A 26,522-nucleotide genomic window follows, 5' to 3' on the forward strand; every position below is an offset into this window, starting at 1 on the left:
AAATTCAACTTTCATAATTGAATCCATCATTCCATAAGTTTTAGAAGATTTTTCTGAGTATGTGTTTGCAGATTTTTAAAAATATTGATCAGTTGTGTGCTGTAAAAAACACTTACATAAGCTAAATGTACTAATGATTAAAGCTAAATAGTTAAAATGTTTGAGTTACATAAAGTACTATTAAAAAGAGAAGACAAATGTCATGAATTTAGATATCTCTTTATTTGCTAATTATGAAAATAATGATCCTTGTTTATTTAAGCAAACCAATACAAAGTACAATACTTTGTAGGATAAAACAAATTATGATGATTCAATGTTTTTTTTGTATGTATGGATAATTGTTGGTTATTCTAATCCCAACTTGTATTTTTTTTATATGCATCTGTCAATCATTTGTATATGATTTATGTTAGAGATATATATTATTAAAAAGAGTGTACCATTTATTTCTTATATTTTTCCTGTTTTTAATAGCTGAGCAACGGAATTTTCCATAGTTTTTTGTTTAAGACAATCAAACAAACATTGCACCTCTAAATGTTTCTCAAAAGTATATCTATTTAGTTTTCAAATTATAGCAAGTTATAATATTGTAACTTTCATTTTTGGATGCATTCTTTATAGATGTTGTCATTTTATTAATATTTTATGAAAGCTTTTCCTTGCTATTTAGATTAAATCTTGCCCTTTGACTTCCTTCCAATGATTTCACTATACCTAAAAACATTAAAGGATAACAAATATAATTGAAAACTGATTATAATATACTATTTATTGCTATTGATGACAATAAAAAATGAGTTAGACCTGTACAATAAAATAATGTTGCAAAAATGCAATATGATGAGAAAAAACAATTATTGAATATTTGTTTCAAGGATCAAAACTGACATATTTCAGAATCTGTTATTGATATTTTATTTATTTGTTCTTGGAATTAACAACAATGACATTTAATAAAAGTTAGATCAATACAAATATGATAAATTTATATCTTACTCATAATTTGATATAAATTCAATATTTTGTTGAAGGAATCTTATTTAGAAAAAATCCATATTGGTTAATCTTTTAATAAAAATAAATATCCAATAATTTTATCAATACTAATCTGATATATTTTTTCCAATCATCGTTTTCTTACTAAAAAACTTTTTTGTATATAAACATTTATTGATTTTAAAATAGCTTAATAAAAAGTTAAATAATATCTCAATGATGTCTAGCAATTAGAAATATTGAATATTACATAAAATGATAAACTATTGAGCTTTAAGGAATTATAAGCAGTGTAAATATATCTAAAGTGTTTAAGTGTAAGATTTACTACTCCTCAACCAAACCATCAATGATTTCTTCAAAAGAAAGTTTAAAAAATTTATATTGCATGGTATATAATTAAAAATCTCTTTACATCTATCCTCCATGATCCCATAAATGTCTACTAGTTTCAAGCTCTGTAGTATATTAGTATAGCAGTATGTATTCAGGTTGAATTCTGAGAGTCCACTTTCTGTCTTTCCAACAAATGGATGTGGCCACAACAAAACACAATAAGTTATACTTTTTGCCCATAAGTTTATGTTTATTGATGTTTTAGTTAAAATGTATTTGTAATATTCTTATTAATACATGAAATATTTGGTAATGGTAAGTAATAATATGAGACTATGAGTAAGTACTATGAAAAAAAAGTTAAGAAAACTCAATGATCTAATTTAATCTTCATTGTTTTTGAGAAAATATTGTCTATATGTCTTAAAAAGTAACATAATGATTTTAATTAGGAGAAAACAAAACAAATTAAATATAATCTTGCTATCAAAATGTCACATTGGTAGCTTTAGAGAATAAATACTACATAGTTGTAGTATATAAATGTATATCTTATAGTAAGTTTATATTTTACCAGCTTAGAGAAAATGGGGAAGTAATCTTATTATGGTACAATGTAAAGATTAAGAGAAGGAAGGATGCAATATTGGTTCTTAAAACTAACTTTACTCTCTGCTTCTTTTTTCTCATTTCTCTCTCTTTCTCTCTTAGTCTCTGATTCTCTTTCCTTTCCTCTCAAACCTGACTTTAGTGTTTCTACTAATTACCCTTCTAGACATTTTATCAAGAATACAAGAACATTTATCTAATCCTAATTGAGTTGTAATTTTGTCCAAGGAATGTCTTACCATTCATTTTTCTTGTCCAATGAATATATATTTTATCAAATATTTGTTGATTTTATGGAAACACTAATTGAAATTGGGACAAAACTTGCAGAAGACTATACACACTCCTTAAAATACACACTTTATGTTTCTCAAATATAACTCATGAAAGAGGTTAGCTATTAATACTTGTAATATGAATATGAAAGTTGTTATAATTCTTGTCTCATAAAGTAATTATCTTTTTAAAGTTATTTTAAGGTACTTTTAAAATGTGGAAAAAAGTAACTTTTTTTAAAAATCATTTGTACCCCATCATAACTTAAAATTAGTAAACCAAGATTTCATGTGTGTTGAAAAAGTGCTCAAGTTTAAATACTAATTAATCTATTTTTTTCAGTTTTATATATTTACTCTTATTCATATGCATTTAAAGTGGTTAAAAAGTTAAAGTTGTAAAGTTAGCTATACTAAAGTTAGTTTTAAGATGCAAACACAAATTGACTTGACTTTGTATCAACAACTTGTTTACAGGAAAATTAGCCTAGTTAATACTAAACTAATAGGAATACTAATTTCACTAAATTTCAAAGTTAAAAATAACTTATCCAGACTTATCTTATTTTGATGAAAATGAATTTACCACTAAACAATAAACTAAATTAAATTTGCCATAGAGATACAAATCAATTAAAAACAAAATAAAGAAAACCTGACTTTTATAACCAATAGGAATAAGAAAATATTGAGTAGAAATACAATTGAATTTATTATTTTTACTTCTCATTATCACAATGTTATATTTTATAGAATATTAGTAAACCACAAAAGTGATTAATTTAATTATGCTGAAAACTTTTTTACTAGGGAATAAATATTCAATATTAAAAGTACATTTCTTCTGAAGAAAACAGTTCTCTATTATATTACGAAGAAACGTAAAAATATATTGTTGACTTTCTTAAGAACAAAATATAAAGAATAATTATATATCGCATTGTATTAGAGTAAGCATTCCGCGGAAATCAAATGAAAAATCATAAGGATAAAACCAGTTTTCTTGGCCTCGCGTGGGCAATAGCCCGGGCTATGAAACTGGTTTTAATCATATGATTTTATTTTAATATTCTTGGGAAATTCATTGTAACACGATGCTAAACAAACATTTTCATTATGGCCGAGAACCGGTTCCAATCCAGCGGATATTAATCGGTTTCGAAGCCATACTGGAAAATTTTTTTACATTATTCTACAATTATGGCTGTGTAATGTATACAGTTTCATTTACTTAGCCTTGAAAAAATAGTAAATAATTCTTATAGTTATAGAAGAACAAAATTGTATCATAAGGATTGCCCTATAGAGTTAATCAAAAATGAATCTGGCCTACTTTCCACTTCTATTCAAATAGAGATAAACTAGAGTCATAACTGTATAATTCAGTCAAGAGGATAATACTAAAGGTACATTCAAGATATCTCATGGGTTGAAATATTTTACAGATCTTGGTATGTAAGGGAATATTTTTGGGTATAGTTCCTTTCGTAAAATCGCACCTTTTGGGGCGATTCTTCGTATTTTTCACAGTAGCTTTCTCCTATTTCTAGCCCCTGCGGGAGGCTGTAATCCTGCGGGGCCAATTACCTAACCCTGTTGGGCAATCACCTAACCCAATATAACCTAACCTAACTTAAAATAACCCATAAAAAGCCATTTTAAAAATACATAAAAAAACAAAGGTTTTTGTCTGCCAAAAATCCATTTTAAAGTTTGAGGAAAAATGGGGTCGGATTAACCATCTAGATGTATTGTTTATTATGTCTATTACTATTCATTAATGTAAATATCCCTTGCAGAGGAAATCATTTGGTTTGTTCTGATATCAATTTTATACCTGTCAGTTGTTTACCCTCAGATGTAGCCATCTAACCACAACTTATCTATCTATCTATAATCAATATCATGGAGGGGACACTGGGCTGTTTATTACACTAGTCCCCAATAGTCCCACTATAATAACGTTTTCTTTTTCGTTGGCTTAACAACTTAAGGAACTTTTATTTGACCTTGATTGGTTGGTTCATTTAGTTGAGTGTTCAAACGGTTTAACCACTGATTGCAATCTAAACAAGGTGTTTTTTTGTGTAACATCATTGGGGATGTACATCAATTTATCCGCCATTGTCTTATCCCTTAATATCCTACCTGTCAATGGGAAACCAGAGCGCAGATCAAAGGTGAAAATTGGAGTTCCCTTTCCATCCTAGGTTTTACAAGATAAGTTAGATTTAAAATGTAACAAGAACAACAACTGTGTGTAACTGCAGAGATTGACCAATGAAAGAAATAAACAAAACTGTTCCATTCACTACTGAGGTATTGAAAAATGGAAATAGTGTTTTTTTTAACCAATAAACCCAACCGCGGCATTAGTTGTCGAGTTCGCGTTTGTTCCACACTGCGTCATTCTTGTGACGTAAAATGATACCCACTGTTGCTATTACATGGTACATTACATTATAAGTAAGAGTAGGGGAAATGCCTTATCCCATAAATGGGTGCCACTGATTACCATGCACAGTTAGGACTTCCGTACAAAGGTCAAAGAGTTGATTGTCTGTTGGATGTTACCTACTATCCAATAGTAGGCATTAGAGTATCGCATCCTATTTCTTACTCTGGCTTCTCTAATGTTCACTATATAATGAAGAAGAATCCCACCACAACGAGGATATTTACTAGGTAATTATAAAAACAAATCAAAAGAATTATTAAATTTTTAAAGATTACCTTGTACCAAAGGACCAATTGTATTTTATCATCAGGTAGAGTGGGAGTTATATTACAGGGAAGATTTGTCATCATTCCTGCAACGGATTCTACCTCCGTGACAGCTCCTGAAATGGGAAAATTTGTCTGAATTTATTCCAGGAAGGTTTGCTGACAAGCTTATTCTTATGATATAACTTCTTATTTTTATATTACTAGCGGGTACTCAACTAAAATCCTCTAAGGGAATTTGAGGGAAATAATAAAAGGACCCTCTACTTTAAATTTATTTTTGAAAAGAAAAAAATGAGGGGTTGATGGTATATTATCTTGGGGCAATTACTATTGGATTGATTTAGAACCCTCTCCTAAAATAGTTATAAATCTTTCCTGGACCAATTTGAAGCTTCGCTGTAAAGGTGAACCATATGGGTCCATTGGTTATCAAGATATCAAGCTTAACAGATAGAAAGAAAGACAGACATTCTGTTACTTGTATAAAAGAATATTGTAAGTCTATAGTACAAGACTCATACATTTTAAAAATCTATCTACCTGTAACTATAGCAGGATCAAAATCTGATTTTGTATACCCAACCGAAAGAAAAATCTAAAAAAAAATTACTTAACTGTTCTTCCTTGACTTTTCTGGCCAAACAATCATCAATATTAAAAAAGAAACATTGTTTGTTTTCCACCTAACAAATTTTGGCAACCCCAAAAATTTCTAAAAACCCCCATTTTACCCCTCGCCACCCAAGATAAAAAGGGTGCTTTTATGTGTTTAATAAAGATTGTTATTATTAAAAGTATCTTTTTTTCAAAAATGAAATAATTATCTAAGTCATAACATTTCTAATTACATACCTGTGTCAAACAGACAAATATAAATTGTTTATGATTGTGCACCATAGCCAGAAAATTTCTTTCATCAGACTGTTTAAGTAAAGTCAGGTTTACAAACAATTCATATTTCCTCGGAATGGATAAAGAATATAATTAGATATAATGATAGGGGAAAAATTGTCGTCAATTGTAGACATTATTTATTGGTCAGTCCATTCATCCAGTAGAAGTTAAAGAGTGTGGATGGGATTATCTTTATTTTAGCCAGTTATAAGTTTCTGATTTAGAATCCACTCAGAGTTTTGCTTTATATATATCAGTATTTAAAAAGCGTAACACGTAGCGCACCCGCTTTTTTAAGGAACATCGCGTTATGACTAAAGATGTACAACATAGATCTACTGATGGTTCGTCAGGTGCGCAAAATAAAATGTTAGAATATGGGGAATGCCTTGGCTGAAAACAGACGTATCTACTTACAATGTATAGTTATGACTTCAAGACAAAGGCGGTGCAATCAAAAGGTTTGATTTCTGAGGTGCGTTTGATCTAATAATCATGTACATTAACAAGCAAGATTTGGCCCAGATAGGCTGTAATGCTATTCAAAAAACTGAAAATACTTTATATTTTAAGTTGATTTAAATTCATATAGTTTGAATAGGTATATCTTATTTTGTACAAAGTTTAACGTAAAAAAAATAAATACATATTTGTTGTAAAAATAACATAAGGTTTTATTTCAGGAATAAGGGAACAGTCTGAAAATATTTTACAAGATATGTGTGATCAAATCAAAACTTCCCTGGCATTTTTTCTAAATACATATTCTTTTCTCAAGCATTTCAATTTGTGTTATTATCTTAGCCTGCTTTTGTAGCTGATAAATATTAATGGCATTGTCTAGTATGGCTTCGAAACCGATCAATACCAACTGAAATAGAACCGGTTCTTATCCATACTGATATTTTTTTATAGCATCCTATTACATACAATTGACCACGAAAATTAAAATAAAAATCCTAAAAATATTACCCTTTTTTAGCAAGAGCCTTCGGATACTCGGGTATAAAAAAAAACTTATTTTTATCTTTTATTTTTTTACTATAATATCCACGGGGAGCTGTTTATAATACAATGCGATAAATAAGTATTTTCATAAAAAAAATATAATCCTCTAATAAATCCTCCGATTAATATTCGCTAGCGGCTAAGCCCCTAGCCACTAGGGGCTTTGCTCTATGTCAACCCTCCTATATATAATTTTTCTGAGAGCTATAGATATTTTCAAGATATATAGATCATTCTTAGTCAAATTCCTCTGTGTTGTTCGCCGTATATGTGGTAATCCGAGCCGCGGAGTTCTTGCGACGGACGTTTTTAGCGGGCTTGTGGGTGTCCCACCCTTTAAGAAAGTAGCTTAAAACCACCACAGACCAGTTGGTATATTAACTGAAGAGTATAATCCAATCAGTTCAGTGGGTACTGAAATCTTAAGGGCCGGACAAACAGACGGACAGACATCAAGCTACTTTGATAAGAAAATGAATTTTTATATCAGTTGCCTTATCCCTACATCCATTTTTTTTATATCCAAAATGAAAGATATAAAGATATATGAGTGTCACATAAATCAGCCAATAAACTTTTTTCCAAGTCATTCAGACCATAAAATATATCACTTTTTTATCCTTATGAAAAAAAAATTTTGCGCATTTATTTTTTTATTGTAACTTTTGCAAAAAAAGACCCATTTAATTTACCATGTAGTTTGCAAAATGTCATAACTTGTAAATTATGATAAAGACATACGAATTTCATGTATGTTATTTCATTTAATAGACTAGTATTATATTATAAACTCACGGCTTCGCCCCTAGGATCTAGTGGCTTTATATTTGAAGGAATATGGAAGAGTAGAAAAAGCCTATAACTATACCCAGACTTATTTATAAGAATAAAATAGCCTTAAACCATCCCGGGACATATGTGAAGCTTCCATTAAACGGAGAACTTAATCGTTATTGAAATCAAAAGCTTCTGATTAAAAAAAACCTTACTACTTTAAATACAGGGTGTAATCAATATATTTAATCTTAACCATGAAATTACAACTTACCTGATTTTCATGTACCACTTTTAAAAAGTGAAACTTGAAGCTGGCTAAAATAACAATATCCACATTTCTACCTCTTACCAAATCCCCTCACCTCATACATGGATGAACGAACTGTCCAAAATGGGTTCCATATTCTATATTATCTTTTTTTTTACAAAATTGTCTTCATACAATTGATGTGTGTTGATATTTAAAGTATTATAAACCTTTCCTGAGTTTTACTGGTTTAATATTGCCAGGACCAGGCAGTGCGACACAGTCATAATAACAAAATCATATCTGAAACAAACAAGAATATTTGTTTATAAAGGAATTTTAGATACATTTGCCTGATAAGCAGAGGGCCTGTGTTATTGTATTGTATCATATTATGTTAAGTTTTAACAAATGTACAAACATGAAAAACATGAAAAACATATAAAATAATAACCCTTAAAGGTTGGGGCGTTCAATGCTCGGGGCTAACAAAACTGGTTATAATACGATGCGATAAATATTTATTCAGCTATAAAGGAAAAATGTCTATAGATAATTCAAATGGTTTTAAAATATCAGGGCTCGGCAGCCGAGAAGAAGCCAAAAATTTAAACCCGTTCGGATGCTTTTTAATAAAGACGGGTTGCCATATTTGGGTCAGGTTCGTTTAGACTTCCAGCTTTGAGTTTTAAAATTGTAAATGGTTGATAAAAAATGGAAGTGAGGGGGGGGGGTTGTCGAATACAGCCCAACCAATTCAAGTGCTCTAGAGGCCTCCAGGGGCATAGCTGCTAGTAAGATATTAAAAAAACAAGTAAAACTATCTTTTATGAAATTAGACAGATAGATATATAACAATTATAATCATAACGGTTCAATGATACTAAAAATGTTTCCAAAAAAACAAAGGCAATTTTTGTAGATTGGTTTAGTTTACCCCAAGGAATACTTGAAACTTTAGAACTTTCAAAGAACGCAGAAGATGTTTGATGTACATGCATTTCAGCCATAAAAAAAAACGATATTTTAAAGTTTAAAGCAATGTTTAATTCATAAATAGCATACATTAAATATACTTTAATTAAATTCAAATAAGGAGACAAGGGGTGGGTGGGGAGGATGTAGGGTGGTAATTTTCAAAGTGTCATGTGTGACATCATCAAAATACGTCTATTATCCGTCACTTTTTTAGTGGTTTCCTTTTACACTTCTCCTCTCATCCTTCCTTTATAACATCACATATGACACTTTCCACTGTCCCCTTCATCCCATATTTTAAATTTATTGTGAAATAAGACGGAAGGGTTTTAGTGCTCGATAAGGCGCTTAGAGGGAAGTTATTTCAATCAAGTAAAACAGCTTTAGAAACTAGGGAAAATAAAATACTAATGATTATGATTTACAGACTGACGAACAAACCAGGGAGGGAGGAGACATTGGGCTGTTTATTATACCAGTCTTCAAAGTTTCTAATTTTTTGCCTTAACAACTTTGGGGCCTCTTATTGAATTTTGATAGGTTGATTCTTTAAGTTGAGTGTCCTAACGTTTCAAACACTTATTGTAATCTACAGAATGAAAAATTTTGTTTATCATCATTGGGGATGTACATAAATTTAGCGGCCATTGTCTTATCCCTTCAGATCCCTGCGAACAAACACTTATATTAGTTGCATTATTGATAATCTAAATGTGCCATTTCTGGAACACTTTGTAGGAAAGTTACTGCTTATTTAAATATATAGTAACTTAAGATAAGATACTTATTTATATTCATGTTTATCATAGACAAAAACATAATCCTCTTGGGCATAAAATCTAACATTTTTTATTAGTAATCGTTAAATTTTACCTTAAAGGCCCACTTAATTATTGAAACTATTTAGTTGTCGATTTTGGAGAGCTCTGGTTATGGTTTTAGGCCATTTTATTTAGAAATTTGTTTTTGGATATTTTTCAACCCTCTCTTTGTTCCTTCGAATACATACCAATAAAGACCATTTCTTGAGAATATTCCCCCTACCTAAATACCTATTGTATCATTTTGGTTCTTAGTCTGTAGTCTAACTATGTTCGTTTATATGTAAAGCCTTTTTTACCTAGGAATCATCGACGTAATAATTTTTGTATTATTAATAATGCATCAAAAATATATTCTTTTTATCAATAATTAATTTTTGGATAAAAAAAATGAATGTATTGTATACAAACTAATGATAAATAAACAATTTACCATAATGTAGTATAGTTCAGTTTTAAGTTTTGGCTTAAAAGTAGAAACATCATTTACTCTTTATTGCTCTGTAAAAGTTAAGAGCACATTTAAGAGAACATTTAAGAGAACATTTATTTAGTTAGTCAGTTGATATTGAGAGTCCTAACACAGAACATTATCTGGTTTGGGTTCGAGTCTTTATTAAGACCAATACAGCTATTTACAAACATCCTCCTACTTTAGCTAGTTTGCATAGGCAAATATTCTACCCCTTCAAAGTGCATAGTTAATTAATACATTGTATTAATTAAACAGTCAGTCATCCTGTTGCTTGGTGTCCTGATAATTAGACAGACAGCCATCCTGCTACTTCAGAGTTATACAGCTAATTAATACCTTTGTATTAATTAGACAGACAGTCATCCTGCTACTTCAGAGTTATACAGCTAATTAATACCTTTGTATTAATTAGACAGACAGTCATCCTGCTACTTCAGAGTTAAACAGCTAATTAATACCTTTGTATTAATTAGACAGACAGTCATCCTGCTACTTCAGAGTTATACAGCTAATTAATACCTTTGTATTAATTAGACAGACAGTCATCCTGCTACTTCAGAGTTATACAGCTAATTAATACCTTTGTATTAATTAGACAGACAGTCATCCTGCTACTTCAGAGTTAAACAGCTAATTAATACCTTTGTATTAATTAGACAGACAGTCATCCTGCTACTTCAGAGTTATACAGCTAATTAATACCTTTGTATTAATTAGACAGACAGTCTTCCTGCTACTTCAGAGTTATACAGCTAATTAATACCTTTGTATTAATTAGACAGACAGTCATCCTGTTACTTCAGAGTTATATAGCTAATTAATACATTTGTACTAATTAGACAGACAGTCATCCTGCTACTTCAAAGTGCATAGTTAATTAATACATTTGTATTAATTAAACAGACAGCCATCCTACTGCTTTGGTGTCCTGACATACAAACAGACATCCAGCTACTTCAGAACTTTCCAGCTTAAATAATCAGTAGTTTGACTTATTAATATATTTAACCATTTCTAAATAAAGTATACATATTTAATCTTATTTACCCAAAAACTGCATTTAATCCAATATAAATAAATACTTAAAAAACTGTTTGTATTTTGAATTAAATATTGAATCTACTCTATCATTAACTTATGTAAGTCTGTCTACATCACATTTGGCGCAGTCTTATTGTGCTACGTGTTATTTAGACCTGCTGCTGAGTTAAGGGTGGGGGAAGTGGTGTTTAATTTGAATTCAATCACTTTTTGAGATTTTTTTTTATCTCGGATTTTTCACAGTTTTGTTTTATTTTTTTTATATTTCTAACTTGATTTATATTTTAGGTTTCTGTGGAATTTCATTTTTTAACTCTTCTGATCTAAATTTCACGGCGAATCTAGTTCTAGTGCTCGGATATGGCTGATGGAGAAAAAGGAGAGCGGGGTAAAAATGAAGGCAAGCGTGGACGGCCGCCTAAGCGTCCTAGGGAGACTGACAGTCAGGATGATGATGGAACTCCCGAAAATTGGGAGGAGGATGATGCTGTGGCTGAGGATGTTGGTGCAGGTGCTAATGCAGAAGTGGAGTCGGCTCTGGGTGCTGTGGAGAATGATGCTGTGCCTGAAAGTATAAAGAAATATGTTAGGGCAATGATAAAAGAGCATACGTCTGTTAAGAGCCGAGTGGATCGGTTAACCGCGGCAAATAAACGGCTGGAGAATAAGGTGAAAGAGTTCAAAAGTTCAGATGAGCATAAGAAATTAGGTTATGATGTTGATTTGGCTACTATCAAGAAAAAGGTGGCTCAATTGCCACCAGATGGCGACATTGGTGGATTCTTGTATGAGACAAGTTTGGGGGCTAGTGTGGCTACAGCTAAATCGATGGGGGATGATTCATTTAATGCATCTTTTATTAATCGATTGAGTGTGGAGGCTAAATTGGATTCTACTAGTTTCGAGGCTAAGAGGGTAGAGAGTGCTCCTGGACATTTGAAGTTTTCGCAGATAGATTTTTTGGGTCCAGCTGGTAATGGTAATTGGATGAATGTACGTGAGAGTTGTTTGACCGAGTATGAGAATCAGTTATTGGATATATTTCCTTTAATCGAGGAAAGGGCTGAAGTGCTTAAGGCTTACAAAAAGGTGGCTGGTGGCAGTGTCAGTCAGCAGACTGTAGAGGGACAGTTTAAGGAGTTTTGTCTGGTAAGGGGTGTCAAGTGGGACAGTGATTTTGTGCGGGACGCTCCATTTTGGGATGGAAATATTGATTTTGAGGATTATTTTTTGTCCTTGTGGAGGGTTGCTCGGTTCGCAAAATTGGAGGATCCCATGCTTTTCAAGGATGTGTTGTACAATAGGATTTTTGAGTGCAAGGGAAAGAAAATGGGGAGGCTTATTACTCCGGAGGCTAATGCCTCCCTGAGTGCTTTAGGTTATTACCTGTTGATAAGGAGGTTGGTGATACCGTTTTCAGATACAGAATCAGCTACTGAATTCTTCTACGCCCTGAAACAAAAGAGTGGTCAGAATGTGGATGTGTTCTTTAATGAGAAATTACGGTTGTTTAGACTTATGCATCCTGGTCATATTTCTAAACAATCTTGGCGTGATTTTTATAACAATGTGGCGAAGAATTTAATGTTTACAGATTTAGCTAGAGATATGGCCAACTTTGTTGAATCTATGCATTACCTGGAGGATTATAGCTCATTCTTGACTTATTTGATTCGTAGAGGTCAACATTACATCAGCTGGGCTCGTTCTGGACACATTTCACCTGAAAATGTGACGTCATGTTATTCCCAGGCTATGGAAGGGTTGAAATTGGAAGAATCTAGGGAGGTGAAATCTAGGCCTGTGATTAGTGAGGTGCATGTATCCAATTTGGCTGACAGAACTGGGACTGGCGATAATAATGCTTGGATTGAGGGGAAGGATGATATCCCTTGGGATCAAGTTGAGAATGTGATTGGGGCTTTGAATTCGAAGGCTAAGAATATGATTTGTTGGTATTGCGGGAAAGAAGGACATATAGTGGCTGATTGTTGGCAGAAGAGGGATGGTAAGCCGCCTGCCCCTGATTCTCGCATAGGTAAGACCAAGGCTAAGTTCTTTCCGGTCAATAATGAAAAGGGAGAGGGGCCTGGAGTGCCTAATAATCGGGTGATACCTGAGCAGTTTCTGAAGAAATCAGTCAATCAGAGGGGGCCGGCTGTGGATTCTGAAAAAAGCAGAGATGAAAAACAATACGAGGCTATGATTGCTGAAATGGCTAGGTTCAATTATCAATAATATCCTATGTAGTAGTGTGATGATTGATTCGATGTATAAACCTTATTTTATATATTGTTTCTTTGTTCACATATATTATATCTAGGTTATATTAGTGTAATTGAGTTTTTAAGCTATGTAAAATTTGAAAATTTTTGCTGTTTTGTATTCGGATAATGGCTTTCAATGTTGTGAAGAAGTTTCTGTTTTTGTTTTTTTTAGTCAATGTGTGGAGGTGCTAGTAACTGTTAATGGGAACAATATATTATATAATACATTTAGTACAATTAAGTATAAAATTTGGTAGGTATCTAAATAAAGTTTTAATGAATATTAAACCTTTGAGGGGTACTTACTTGTGTTGCAAGGAGTTTGGTGTCTAGTCACGAGGGGCTGGTGTTCTGCAGGCTGTGCATGACATAATATGTTGATCAGTATGATGGCGGCTGGTGGATGGCGGAGGGCTGGCTGCTGTGTTGTAGATTGATGGCTTTGTATCTGAAATTTGAAGTTAATTAATTAAATATATACATTAATTATTTATAACACGACATTGAAATTTTAATCCGACGGAACGGTGGCAGAAGTTACTAGGGCTTTAAAGGGATCGTGAAGTCTTGAAGATAAAGAAAGAAAAATGCCTATTTGCGCGGATTTAGAGTTTTTGTACCAGGAGCTGATATTACAGTGGAGGAATTAGGAATTGTTGATACAGGAAATAATTTTAATTCTTTAATATCTAGAGAAATTTTTGATCAACATGAAATTGGTTTCTGTCCTGCTAAGTTATCAGCCTATTCGGTAGATTAAAAGAAAGTTAATATTATTGGATATGTTGAGTTAAAAGTTAGATTTGTGGGAACCAAGCTGTGTTTACAGAAATATTTTATGTACCTGAGGTAACAGGCAAGTTGGTGAATCTCAGTTCTGATTTCCTGAAGAAAAATAAAATTAATATTTGTTTGGAAGTGGATAAATTTGAATTTCATGGGGAATCTGTTCCTATTAATTCTTGTTTACAAAAACAGGTAGTGGCTGAACCTACTCTGTCAGGGATAAAGGAGGGGTTAACGTAGTTAATGCGTCGATAAAACCTATTACCTTGCTTAAAAATGTGAAGATGGGGCACTGTTTTGTCATGGACAATCTGGATTCCACCTGTAAGAAAACAAAAAATGTGTTAAAGAAACCAGAAAAGTTGTCAGGACAGAAAATGCATGAGCGAGTACAGTTTATTATTCAACAATTGAAGTTAGAGGAAAATCAGATGATTAAGGAAAATCCAGAATTGAAACCGAAGATTATTAAAATTTGCAACGCGCCATCCTTGTTTTGTGCTTTGATGGACAAGGTGTTATCCATTTCACTAGGGATGTATGGTTTCTGTATCAGTTACCTGGATGATTTGATTGTGTTTTCGGTTAGTCCAGAGGAGCATGTAGAACATTTGCAGACGTTGTTTCCGGTTCTCAGACAGGGCAACCTGGAATGGAATCTGGATAAGTGTGGTTTATTGACTAGAGAATGCCACTATCTGGAGCATATTATTAGTGCCGCCAGATTGAAGATGAATCCTTCATATTTGGAACGGATTAAGGATTGGGGCAAGCCTAAGACAGGAAAGGAGTTACAGAAATTTTTGGGATTCACTAATTATTACAAACGGTTAAGTTTGTTTTAATCATAATCTGCTTAGCTTATTTTCCAGGTATATATTTACGTGTCAGCTAGTTGATGCTAAGACTGAGACAGCAGTGAAGGCTATTTTGGAGAATTTTGTACCTATCTATGGTTTATTTTGGAGAATTTTGTACCTACCTATGGTTTATTTTGGGGAATTTTGTACCTACCTATGGTTTATTTTGGAGAATTTTGTACCTACCTATGGTTTATTTTGGAGAATTTTGTACCTACCTATAATTTATTTCGGGCTTTGAGATCTGACAGAGTTACAAAAAGGGGGTAATGAAAGGATTGGGGGTGGACACCGTTTTAGTTAAGAGTAGACAAAAATCATGAAATACTTGGGAGAAAAAAAAAAAAAAATTACCTGTGGCAACATTGGTGATTAACTGCTCCAAGAGCTCGAGGACAGGTTATTCGTTTTTTGGTCGTATTTGGAATTTCTGAAACATATGGAGGATATAATTAAGAGGATTTTAACAAATTCCAAACTATATTTGGAGGTTCAAAACAAACACAGAGTACAGAAGGAAGCATTAAGAGTGACGTGTCCAAGAAGTTACAGTCTTTCTACGGTGGGCCTTTTATTGTGGTCAAAAAGTTTTCGGATGCTTTGTATGAATTAGCGCCTTTTGGGAATCACCCCCTCCTTCAAGGGATTGAACATAAAAAAATATTATGTATCATTCAAGTCAATGTTGAATTCTGTTTTAAAGGGACTGTGTATGAAATATCTCCCTTTAAATATATGATGGCGGTTGAGTCTGTAGTACCTGTTTCTAAAGCTGGAACGAGTGTTGATGAGGTCAATTTTCCATTGGATTAGTTGTTTCCATTTGCTATCTTTGCCTGAAAAAGTGGTGACGATTAAAATGAGTGGGTCAGTAGCTAAATGGGATACAAAGAGGAGGTTAAATCTCAAGTAGGAGGTCCTGTGGTACATGTGCAGATTAATAAATATAAAAGTTTTATATATATGTTTATATAATGGAGATTCATTACATTATTGTTTAATTATTTTAATAACAAATATGTGCTTATTAAGCTAGTAAGTTGGAAAGTTGATCTACAATAAAAGTTAAGTCCAGTTGATAGTTGAAACTGAGATTGTGAGCAATTAAATCATAATATCGAGTTATAGTGGTAAACCATCAAAATCAGGTAAACATTTTTACTTTGTCTGATTTTGGGAAATTGTTTTTTACATTTTTATGTGATGCTGAAATGTACCTGTATTAATGACAGAGTGGAATGGCAGAACTGTGAGATTCTGATTGTTCGGTTTTCGGACTGGTTCACAACAGATCACAAGAATATAGGTGTCATTTCAGTAATTTTTCACATTTTTCATTAGGATTGGAGTAGGAGGAAAAATTGGCATTTTCAGATTTTTTGATGGATTTGTATTATTTTATTCCTGAATAAAATAATAAATATTCCTGATGTGTTTTTGTGGGTTACATCAGCCAAGCTGAAATTTGTTCTGGATGCATAAAGTGGAGGAGAATAGTGTTTTATTGTTGCAGCTGACTTCTATATATCATCAAGTGGAAAGGATTGGTTTGTACATTTATTATGGTTGACTGATAGCTGGCAGCATTTTGTCATGGTGGTGATTGGCGCGGCTGGATTTGTACCTTGGCATCCCTGACATAAAATTGATATGATGATTCGTATAATGTAATCTGTTTTAAATGTCGTCTTAAATATAAAAAAATATTGAAATTGTAATTATCAGGAAAGATGGATGATAGAGAGAGACGTCGGCTGGTTCCTGGTTGGTTGCAAGAGGAGCATGAGAGGTCTTTAAAGAGGTTGGAGGATGGTAGGACCAACAGGCGGCGGGTGGTGTACAGAAAGGATGATAAGGCTGGTCCCAGTAGAAGACAGCATAAGGATGGGCGGCAGGTGGTGTACAGAATGGATGATAGGGCTGGTCCCAGTAGAAGACAGCATAAGGATGGGCGGCCCAGGTATTTAGACATGTCACAGAAAGAGGCAGAAGTTCAGAGACATTTGACAAATATATTCAGTGAGATCAGGCGCAAAATAAGTAAAGATCTACCTGCTGTACCTTGGCAGCTGCAACAGGCTGGGAGTACTAGTGGGGCGGTGGCTGCCAGTGAGGTGATGGTGGTTCAGGGAGACGTTCCAGATATTGGTGCTGAGTTGGAGGTTCAGGCTTCAGTGCCTGCTGAAGAGGGTTCTGTAGCTGCTGCTGTAGATAATGCGGTAATGGCTGCTGATGTAGATTCAGATTAGTGAAGCCTTGACGGCGTCAGGAGGGGGAAAATGTAGTATAGTTCAGTTTTAAGTTTTGGCTTAAAAGTAGAAACATCATTTACTCTTTATTGCTCTGTAAAAGTTAAGAGCACATTTAAGAGAACATTTAAGAGAACATTTATTTAGTTAGTCAGTTGATATTGAGAGTCCTAACACAGAACATTATCTGGTTTGGGTTCGAGTCTTTATTAAGACCAATACAGCTATTTACAAACATCCTCCTACTTTAGCTAGTTTGCATAGGCAAATATTCTACCCCTTCAAAGTGCATAGTTAATTAATACATTGTATTAATTAAACAGTCAGTCATCCTGTTGCTTGGTGTCCTGATAATTAGACAGACAGCCATCCTGCTACTTCAGAGTTATACAGCTAATTAATACCTTTGTATTAATTAGACAGACAGTCATCCTGCTACTTCAGAGTTATACAGCTAATTAATACCTTTGTATTAATTAGACAGACAGTCATCCTGCTACTTCAGAGTTAAACAGCTAATTAATACCTTTGTATTAATTAGACAGACAGTCATCCTGCTACTTCAGAGTTATACAGCTAATTAATACCTTTGTATTAATTAGACAGACAGTCATCCTGCTACTTCAGAGTTATACAGCTAATTAATACCTTTGTATTAATTAGACAGACAGTCATCCTGCTACTTCAGAGTTAAACAGCTAATTAATACCTTTGTATTAATTAGACAGACAGTCATCCTGCTACTTCAGAGTTATACAGCTAATTAATACCTTTGTATTAATTAGACAGACAGTCTTCCTGCTACTTCAGAGTTATACAGCTAATTAATACCTTTGTATTAATTAGACAGACAGTCATCCTGTTACTTCAGAGTTATATAGCTAATTAATACATTTGTACTAATTAGACAGACAGTCATCCTGCTACTTCAAAGTGCATAGTTAATTAATACATTTGTATTAATTAAACAGACAGCCATCCTACTGCTTTGGTGTCCTGACATACAAACAGACATCCAGCTACTTCAGAACTTTCCAGCTTAAATAATCAGTAGTTTGACTTATTAATATATTTAACCATTTCTAAATAAAGTATACATATTTAATCTTATTTACCCAAAAACTGCATTTAATCCAATATAAATAAATACTTAAAAAACTGTTTGTATTTTGAATTAAATATTGAATCTACTCTATCATTAACTTATGTAAGTCTGTCTACATCACAATAATAAAGATATTCATAAATCTATCAATTATTGAAAATCTATAGTTAACCTATAAAATGCTTATTAAAATAACAATGTAAATGACACTAAACCCTCATTCAATTTATTTTGAGCAATGCTGCTTTACATTTTTTATGTTTGTAAAGTCTAAACGAAATAAATTTCGATTTTAGGTTCTTTTATATCTGTTAGTTATGTAATGAATTTGAGAAAAAGGATATTTTAAGGCATCTACCTATCTCTTTGAAAACAAGGCCCTTGATGCAGGGGGCGCAAACCTTAGTTTTCAAGAAACTATTCTTATTTAAATTCACCTAAAACAAGGATGACAACATCCATAAAAGCGAAGTACTGAAACGGTAGGACAAACGGACATTAACACTTGTATAGTATCTGAACTGAAAAATCGGAACATAAATGTATAAATGTCGAATCAAAATTGTAGGTAAATTTGTTGAAAAACTGCTTAAAAACAGGATAATGTTTATGGACATACTTACATTTTTGGACTTGATTATAGAGTTTCTTCGCTTATAATATTGTTCTTTGTTGTCCCAGGAATCAATATACCAAAAATCAGATCAAACGGATAATTCAAACACTTGAAAATTTGTTGTAAAAAAAGTAGAAAAATCAACATGTTTAAAATGGACGTACGGACATTCTGGTAATGATTATAGAGTTGCTACGCTTTCTAAATCGTACCCAACTACTACAGGAATCATCATGCAAAGTTTGAAATCGATAGGACAATTCTAACATGCCTAAATTAACGAATAAAAGCTATCTATCTCGGACGAACGGACGTACGGACCGACCCTAATTATAGAAAAGCTTCGCTTTTAATAATTATAGAAAAGCTTCGCTTTTAAAAAACGTTCAGTCATTTGTTTAAAATGCCTATTTAAATATATGACTAAGTTTAAAGTCTCTTATTGATTTTATATACACTAGTAGCTGCGCCCCCAGCATCCAGGTGCTCAGTATACAAAAGGATAAGAAGAGTGAAGAAAAATAGCCGAAAACCATCCTAGGATATATGTAAAGTTTCTCTAAAATAGATATCTCAATTGGTTGAGTAATCATCGAAATCTTAAGCTACAGACAAAAAACTCTACTAATATATACTACTTCATATAATAGGTTAATTTTATGTCTAAGTATGCTTATGTTTTCCTTACTCATTTAAATATAATCATTTTTGGTTTCATCAACACAAAAGTAGGTAAATGAATATGTTTGAAGTCCTTAAGTTATTTGAAAACAAGGATGACAACATCCATTAAAGCAAAGATTATATCAGCCAGTTAATCAAGAGAACATTATCAAGTATAGGGTGACAGCCCTTTTGATAACTAATGCAAGAACTAACTTTTTAGATGTGTCGAAAAATATATATTGAATGTTTCATATTAACGTAACACATTTATGCCTATTAGTGATAGGAATCAATATTAATAATATTTATGTAAATGTGTTGCAAAACCAATTTCGAATGAATCAATATTAAAATGTATATTTATATCAAAGAATAGTTAAAAATATCATGTTGAAGATGGATGTGCGGACTTTCTGGCAATAATTGTAGAGTTGTTTCACTTTCTATATTGTACTTAATTGTTAGAAGAATCATCATAGGTATCATGTAAGGACGGACTAATTTTAGAGTAGCTGCTACATAGTATAATATGATAATTACTCTAGACTATAACACACAATAGACAAATGATTTTAGATTTTGCAAAACAAAAAAAAGAAAATATGGGTACATCACAATCTGTTGTTTTATATTGAGAAAACCAAAAATTATTTGTATCTATTAATTTAATTAGAAAGACTAATGCTCTTTTTAAATAAATGGGCCAAGGCAAGCCCCATACTTTTACTGTTAAACCAGTACCAATATTCCCTTTAAACGGAGCTTTTGTTTAAGTAATCCTTCAAAATGTGAGTCCAGAAGACGAAGAAAACCCCTTAAAAAGAGATGGATAATCCCTCGTTTTTAATGACGTAACATGCTGATTTTTTGAGGAACTTTGAGGAACAGGAATGGCAACTTTATCGAAGCAATGGCGTTCAGGGAGCCGATGATCAATGGTCATTAGTAAGAAAAAATGAATATAAGATAAAGGAATGATAAATAAGACAATTAAAACATAAAAATTAACATTGGTAAGGATAATCTTCAAACTTAATTTGCCGCCTTTCTTGATTATATAGAAGCTGAGTAAATCAAATCACTCTAATTTTGAATCATAGATAAAACTATAAGATATATAACTACTATCTTCTGTTAGAAGCAAAAAAATAGATGTAAATCACATTGTTATTAACTCTATTATTTAACACACATTTACTCTAGCGTAACCAGAATGTAATTACTGTTTCAAATAGCTACATTAATTTAAATTTAGACAAAGTATATAAAGCATAAATTTTAAACTTTTATTACACAAGTTTGGCTAGTATCTTATTAGTATATACATACATACCATCAAAATTCTAAATATTCTAAGATTTTTGGATAATAAAGATATTTAAATATTTTGATCTACTGCAGTTCACGGTAAAATATTGCTGGTAACGAATATTGCCAAAAATCAATGAATTTTAAAGGCTGCTAGCTGCCAAACGGCTGAACGTACAGATCATACTCGCACACCGCACACCATTTTAAGCAGTATAAGAAGGCCTACAAATAATCTGATAGCCAAGATCCAATGATGCACATGGAAAGCTTCACTGAAGGAAAAACGCATAAAATATGCCTTTTTCGGGAATTTCTCTGCTCTGCGAGATAATTATGCATTATTGATTTATGGCTATTCCAGATTATTTGTAGGCCTTCTTATGCTGCTTAAAACAGTGTGCGGGCATGATCTGTACGTTCAGCCGTTTTGCAGCTAGCAGCCTTTAAAATTCATAGATTTTTGAAAATATTGCTTACCAGCAATATTTTACCGTGAACTGCAGTAGATCCAAATAATTACATACAAAATTATCGAAATTTAACAAAATAATAAATTTTGTTAATTTGACTTTGACAAAACATTTGTCTACCAATCTTAAAACATTGGTTTCTCGATCTTTAACATTTACAATACCAGTTATATTTAATTGTCTTAATTTATTCAAAGTAATGCAATTTAAAACATAAATGATAAATTATTTATAATTTCAAAGATGAAAAACTTATAATAAAGCGTCTAAACATCTTAAAGATTAAATCAAAGGGATGATTAACATTTAAAAATTTGTGTAAAAATAGTTTTTTAGTAGTTTTTGTTATAGTTATTGAATTGTCACTCCTTCAGACAAAAAATTAAAATAATCTTAATACAAGGTTTCAAACAATTTTAATACACCTGAAATTTTCCTCTAAAAATTGTTGTGTAAAAATGTCATTTTATAAACGATGATATAATGTTGATTTTATTTTGAAAGTCAGCAATTTATATTCTTTACACGGAGCATCTTCAGTATCGCAGCAACTCTATGCTTTATAAAGTCTGTTTGTCTGAACGTCCGTTTATGACAGGTTTGTAACAAATTTTGCATTAGAATTATCAAAAGCTTTGTTATAAGTAAAGTTTCTTTAAAGCGCAATATATATTTTTTTTATGTTTTTAGTCAAGTAAGTGAAATAGGATATTTTTTGATGAAAAAAATTTACTTTTAAGAACAAGACTATTTTGAATATTTGGCGGCCGGACAATACATCATCCCTATAAAACCTGACTGTCTGTCATTTACAATGTAGGTTCTCAAAGGTCCTGGAAAGGTTTATTACTATTTTTGGAAAGGATACCACCACCATCCCAAGATAAATCATCCCCCTAAAGAAATGTTCCTCACCTCCCCATAAAAAGTTTTCTCTTTTTTTTTAAAACTAAAATTATAATTGGGGTGGGGTCAAGTTCCTCCCTCACGAGTGCCCCTAGAGGCTTCTAGGAGAGTGATCGCTAGTATTGATATATGGTAGCTGTGCCAATGGAATTTTCTCAAATATTAAATTACACTACAAGGAAAATTCACATTTTTGTACTTTTGTATAAAATTATTCTTGTCGGGATATATTTAAACTTTTCTACCGACGTGGCACTTTGATTTATAATGGTTTAGGTAAACCAGATATTATGTATACAAGAAATTATTACAACTTCAACCAATATTTAATCTGAAGAAAAACTATGATGCCTCTGCTTTTTAAAGGTAATTGTCTTATTCTAATTATCGAATTATTACTTTATCATTTGCTTAACATAGTTGCAAATATATTCAGAATAACAAAACAGTTTGTTTTAATAATGACTTTGATTTTATAAATTTATTTTTAAATCCTAATGCAACATGTTATATTTACTTTAAATTATTTGAAGGAAAATCAGGGTTTTCTATCTAACTTCATAAACACTTATACAAACTTAGTTTATAGACAACTGTCTGTCTATCTATCTAATATTCATCTATGTACACAGATGGCAGCCATAAATGTATAAATATCCTCATAATAAAGTAACAGCATGGCTGTTTGTTTGTTTGTACTGAGGGATCTCGCTAACCGCTGAACCGATATGGTTCTATTTTACAGGATAACTTCTCATAGGTCATGGGAAGGTTAATGACTATTTTGGGGGAGGGTACCACCACTATCCCAAGAGAAATCGCCGCTAGAAAACCTCCCCCCAAAAACATCGAAATAAAAAGGTGGGTTATCAAAGTAAAATTCCCCCCTCCTAAAGTAGCCCTAGAAACTTTTATGGGCGTAGCCGCTAGTAGATTTATAGCCATACATTTGTCTGGTTCCAGAGGTAGGAACCTTTTTCGTCTGCTAGTAAATTGTTTTCTGCTCTTTGTAACGAATTGGCTGTGTTAATACTTCCGACACTATTGGCTGGCATTTAAAGATCCAATTGAAAGTCGGCACATTGTTTCCAACCCGTGAACATTAACCCCAGCCCCTCTACCATTTTACAGCAATCAAAAATAATAATTCAATGCTGAAGAAAAAAAAATTAAATTGACATGTGGATAAAAAGAGTAGACAATTATAAATACATTTTTTTAAATTTGTATGACGTACAGATCATAATTCTAGATGAGTTATGCTGCTACTAAACAACTTGAAAGTTGGTCAAGATAGTTGAGACTAAATTTATTGTCAATCTGTTGTAAAGCACTTCTATCAGAACTTTAATAAACTGTTTATCTTTCTATCCCATGTATACAATTTCTCCTATCTATCTAAATTTACCAACTAAAGACTGTGCACCTAACTTCACCTTTACAGTGTAGCTTCTCATAGGTCCTGGGAAGGTTTATAACTATTTAGGATGCTGTGAGTATTGGTGCAAAAAATGGGGACATAATTCCAGTGACGTCATATTTTTCTTTCCCGAAAAAGGGAAGGGGGGAAGAAAATCTCTTTAAAAGAGATGGGGAAAACCCCCTTTTCTCCCATCTCTTTTTTTCTTCCCCCCTTTCCTTTTTTGGGAAAGAAAAATATGACGTCACTGGAATCATGTCCCCATTTTTTGCACCAATACTCACAGCATCCTATTTAGGTAAGGTTATCACCACCCTCCCAAGAGAAATTGTCCATAAAAAACCTTTCCAATATTTTTTTCTTACTTATTTTTTTTAAAACTAAAATTCAAAGTGGGGGGTTGACTTCCCCACCTCGCCCCTTCAAGTGCTGCCATGGTCTCTAGGGGCGCATCTGCTAGTAAGAGATGTATTAGCCTATATCCATATAAAACTAGTCAGACAAATTGCTCTATAAAAGTTTATCAAACTTACAAAATCAATTTTAGATTTATATTTAAGATATGATTTAGTGCATTTAACTTGCTTTAAAAACTGATAATGTTTTAATTATTTGCTTTAATCTATATCTTGAAGTTTTTGGAATACCTTTTTATCATAGGATCTTTTTCTGGCGTTGGGACAAAAGACCTAAAGGCCTAATGAACAAAAGCTAATGACCTTGTTATTTATGCATAGTTAGGTAACCGAAGGTATAGGTTCACTAGTTTTGAACTCCCCGCAGGGAAAGGCAGTTTGAATGGGATAGTATCTCTATTTTAAAGGTTGTCATTTTTTCGCAAAAAATCCAACAAGTTCTATAACAGAAAATTGAAAAAAATATATTCTTTTAGTGCGTTATTGTTGCACTTCTTAGTTTATCTATTAAAATAATTTTATTGTTTTGGGCATTACTGTCTTTCCAAAAGATATTTAGGACCTAAACTACAATAAAATTTTAGAACAAAAAAACTGTTGTCAGCTTTTTATTACATATTGCCAATAGGTATATAATATATATAATAATTCTTATATAATGCCATTTGGTCATGGTGGGAGGTAACAAATATGTCGCCATAAGTGGTAACTGCTTACACAATTTAGACATAGGTTCCAAGGATGGTTTTAGGCTAATACCCCTTTTAATATGGAGCCCCTAGATTTTAGGGGCGCAGTCTAAATGAAAGTTGCCACATCATTCATATATTGATTAACTATAAGACGCTACTTTAATTACACATTTTTTTACACTTTTGGCAACAATTAATATTCAAAGGTGTTAAACTGTTATTGTCGACTAAACTGTTTGGTTCAAATCTTACTTTAATTAACAACAATCAGCAAAAGTAATCAAAACTGACTTCATAAGAATTGTTTATTAAAATATATAATCACAGTCTTATGCAGTTAAAGTTTTATAACTATGGCAACATACAAAGTGCCAACCTGCAAAGGGCAGAATTCATTGTCCTATACCTATTTCCCTGAAATTTGTAAGAAAACATAAAGCATTAAATAAATCTTATCTTGGTTATTATATAGGTCAACAGTGTCCTAAAATTAAACCTTTTTTAGGAGTGAAGCTTTTTCAAAATTCCTAAGGTCTGTCTTACCTAGGAACCATTTAATGATGAACCCCAATTGCCCCCATGCCTAACCCTGTAGGGGTACAAAGAACCTATTACAAACCAAAGTAAAAAACGAACAAATGAAACCCTCACCCTTCTTGTTTTATTTCAAAAACAGAGAGTGGGGGGTAAAGTTTCAATGCTCAACAAGGCGCTTTGAGAGAAAACGCCCAAAAATGCATTATCATATATAAATATATTCATAAAAAAATCTTTTTCGCGTGTCTTTTTTTTAGTTAAAGCCTTGTTTTTAATAAGAAAATGAAAATTCCGATAGTAATAATCTTTTTAGATATCATAAATAAAACAATTATCATATAAACCTTTATTATCATTATGTAGCAAAGAAGTTACAAAATGTACAGTTACATTTTTGATTATTTTATATTTGATAAAACTACAGTTTAATACAGTGTGTTTTTTTTATGAGAACTTTTTTGAAAGCAATTTTACCCCACTTATAGTTATCAGAATTTAATGATTAATGGCTTATTTAATGGCTAAACACTTCAAATTTGAGATATAGAGCTAAAAATGTATACAGATACTATTAGGGACACTAGAATATATCAAAGTTTGAAGGTCATATCTCAACCAGGGAGGGATTACTGGCCCCCCAAAGTCGACTACAGAAAATCCATTTTTTTAAAGAAAAATGCGCTAAAACCATTTTTATATGTTGACACCTAAGTTTTGAAATTTAGATTTTACTGTACTTTTTAGATAAAAACTGAAATATTTTTTTGTTGTTCTTTTAATTGCTTAAAAAAATAAAGAAAATAAGCCATTAATCATTAAATTCTGATAACTATAAGTGGGGTAAAATTGCTTTCAAAAAAGTTCTCATAAAAAAAAACACACTGTATATTGAATGACTGTATATTAGTGTACAAAATCTACAAAATTTTAACTCACTTACGAACGTACTTTATACCCTGTTCCTGGAGTAGATACGCTATCAAAAAATATAGTTTAGTGATTATTTCAATACAAATATATATTTTGGATAA

The 26,522-nt window shown here is 32.1% G+C and overlaps 1 protein-coding gene across 1 annotated transcript; it reads right to left on the reverse strand.

Moving 5' to 3' along the window:
- Positions 1 to 649: 649 nt before the first annotated feature.
- Positions 650 to 5,867, reverse strand: LOC145324148 (uncharacterized). Its single transcript, XM_080166775.1, has 5 exons — positions 5,802 to 5,867; positions 5,490 to 5,544; positions 4,956 to 5,062; positions 4,371 to 4,428; positions 650 to 720 (listed from the first exon to the last, which is right to left on the reverse strand). The coding sequence occupies exons 1-5, from the start codon at positions 5,844 to 5,846 to the stop codon at positions 650 to 652; spliced, it is 336 nt and encodes a 111-aa protein (XP_080022901.1). The 5' UTR covers positions 5,847 to 5,867.
- Positions 5,868 to 26,522: the final 20,655 nt, after the last annotated feature.

Source organism: Acartia tonsa, chromosome 7 (genome assembly GCF_053477335.1).
Source record: "Acartia tonsa isolate MP-2025a chromosome 7, ASM5347733v1, whole genome shotgun sequence".
NCBI lineage: Eukaryota > Metazoa > Arthropoda > Copepoda > Calanoida > Acartiidae > Acartia > Acartia tonsa.

Excerpts from the sequence above, each read along its gene's own strand:
- LOC145324148 (XM_080166775.1), bottom strand. The coding sequence starts at position 5,846 with ATGGTGCACAATCATAAACAATTTATATTTGTCTGTTTGACACAG. Across the intron at positions 5,545-5,801 it reads TATTTGTCTGTTTGACACAG|ATTTTTCTTTCGGTTGGGTA; the intron begins GTATGTAATTAG and ends ATTTTTTTTTAG. Across the intron at positions 721-4,370 it reads CTCTGGTTTCCCATTGACAG|GTATAGTGAAATCATTGGAA; the intron begins GTAGGATATTAA and ends TAATGTTTTTAG.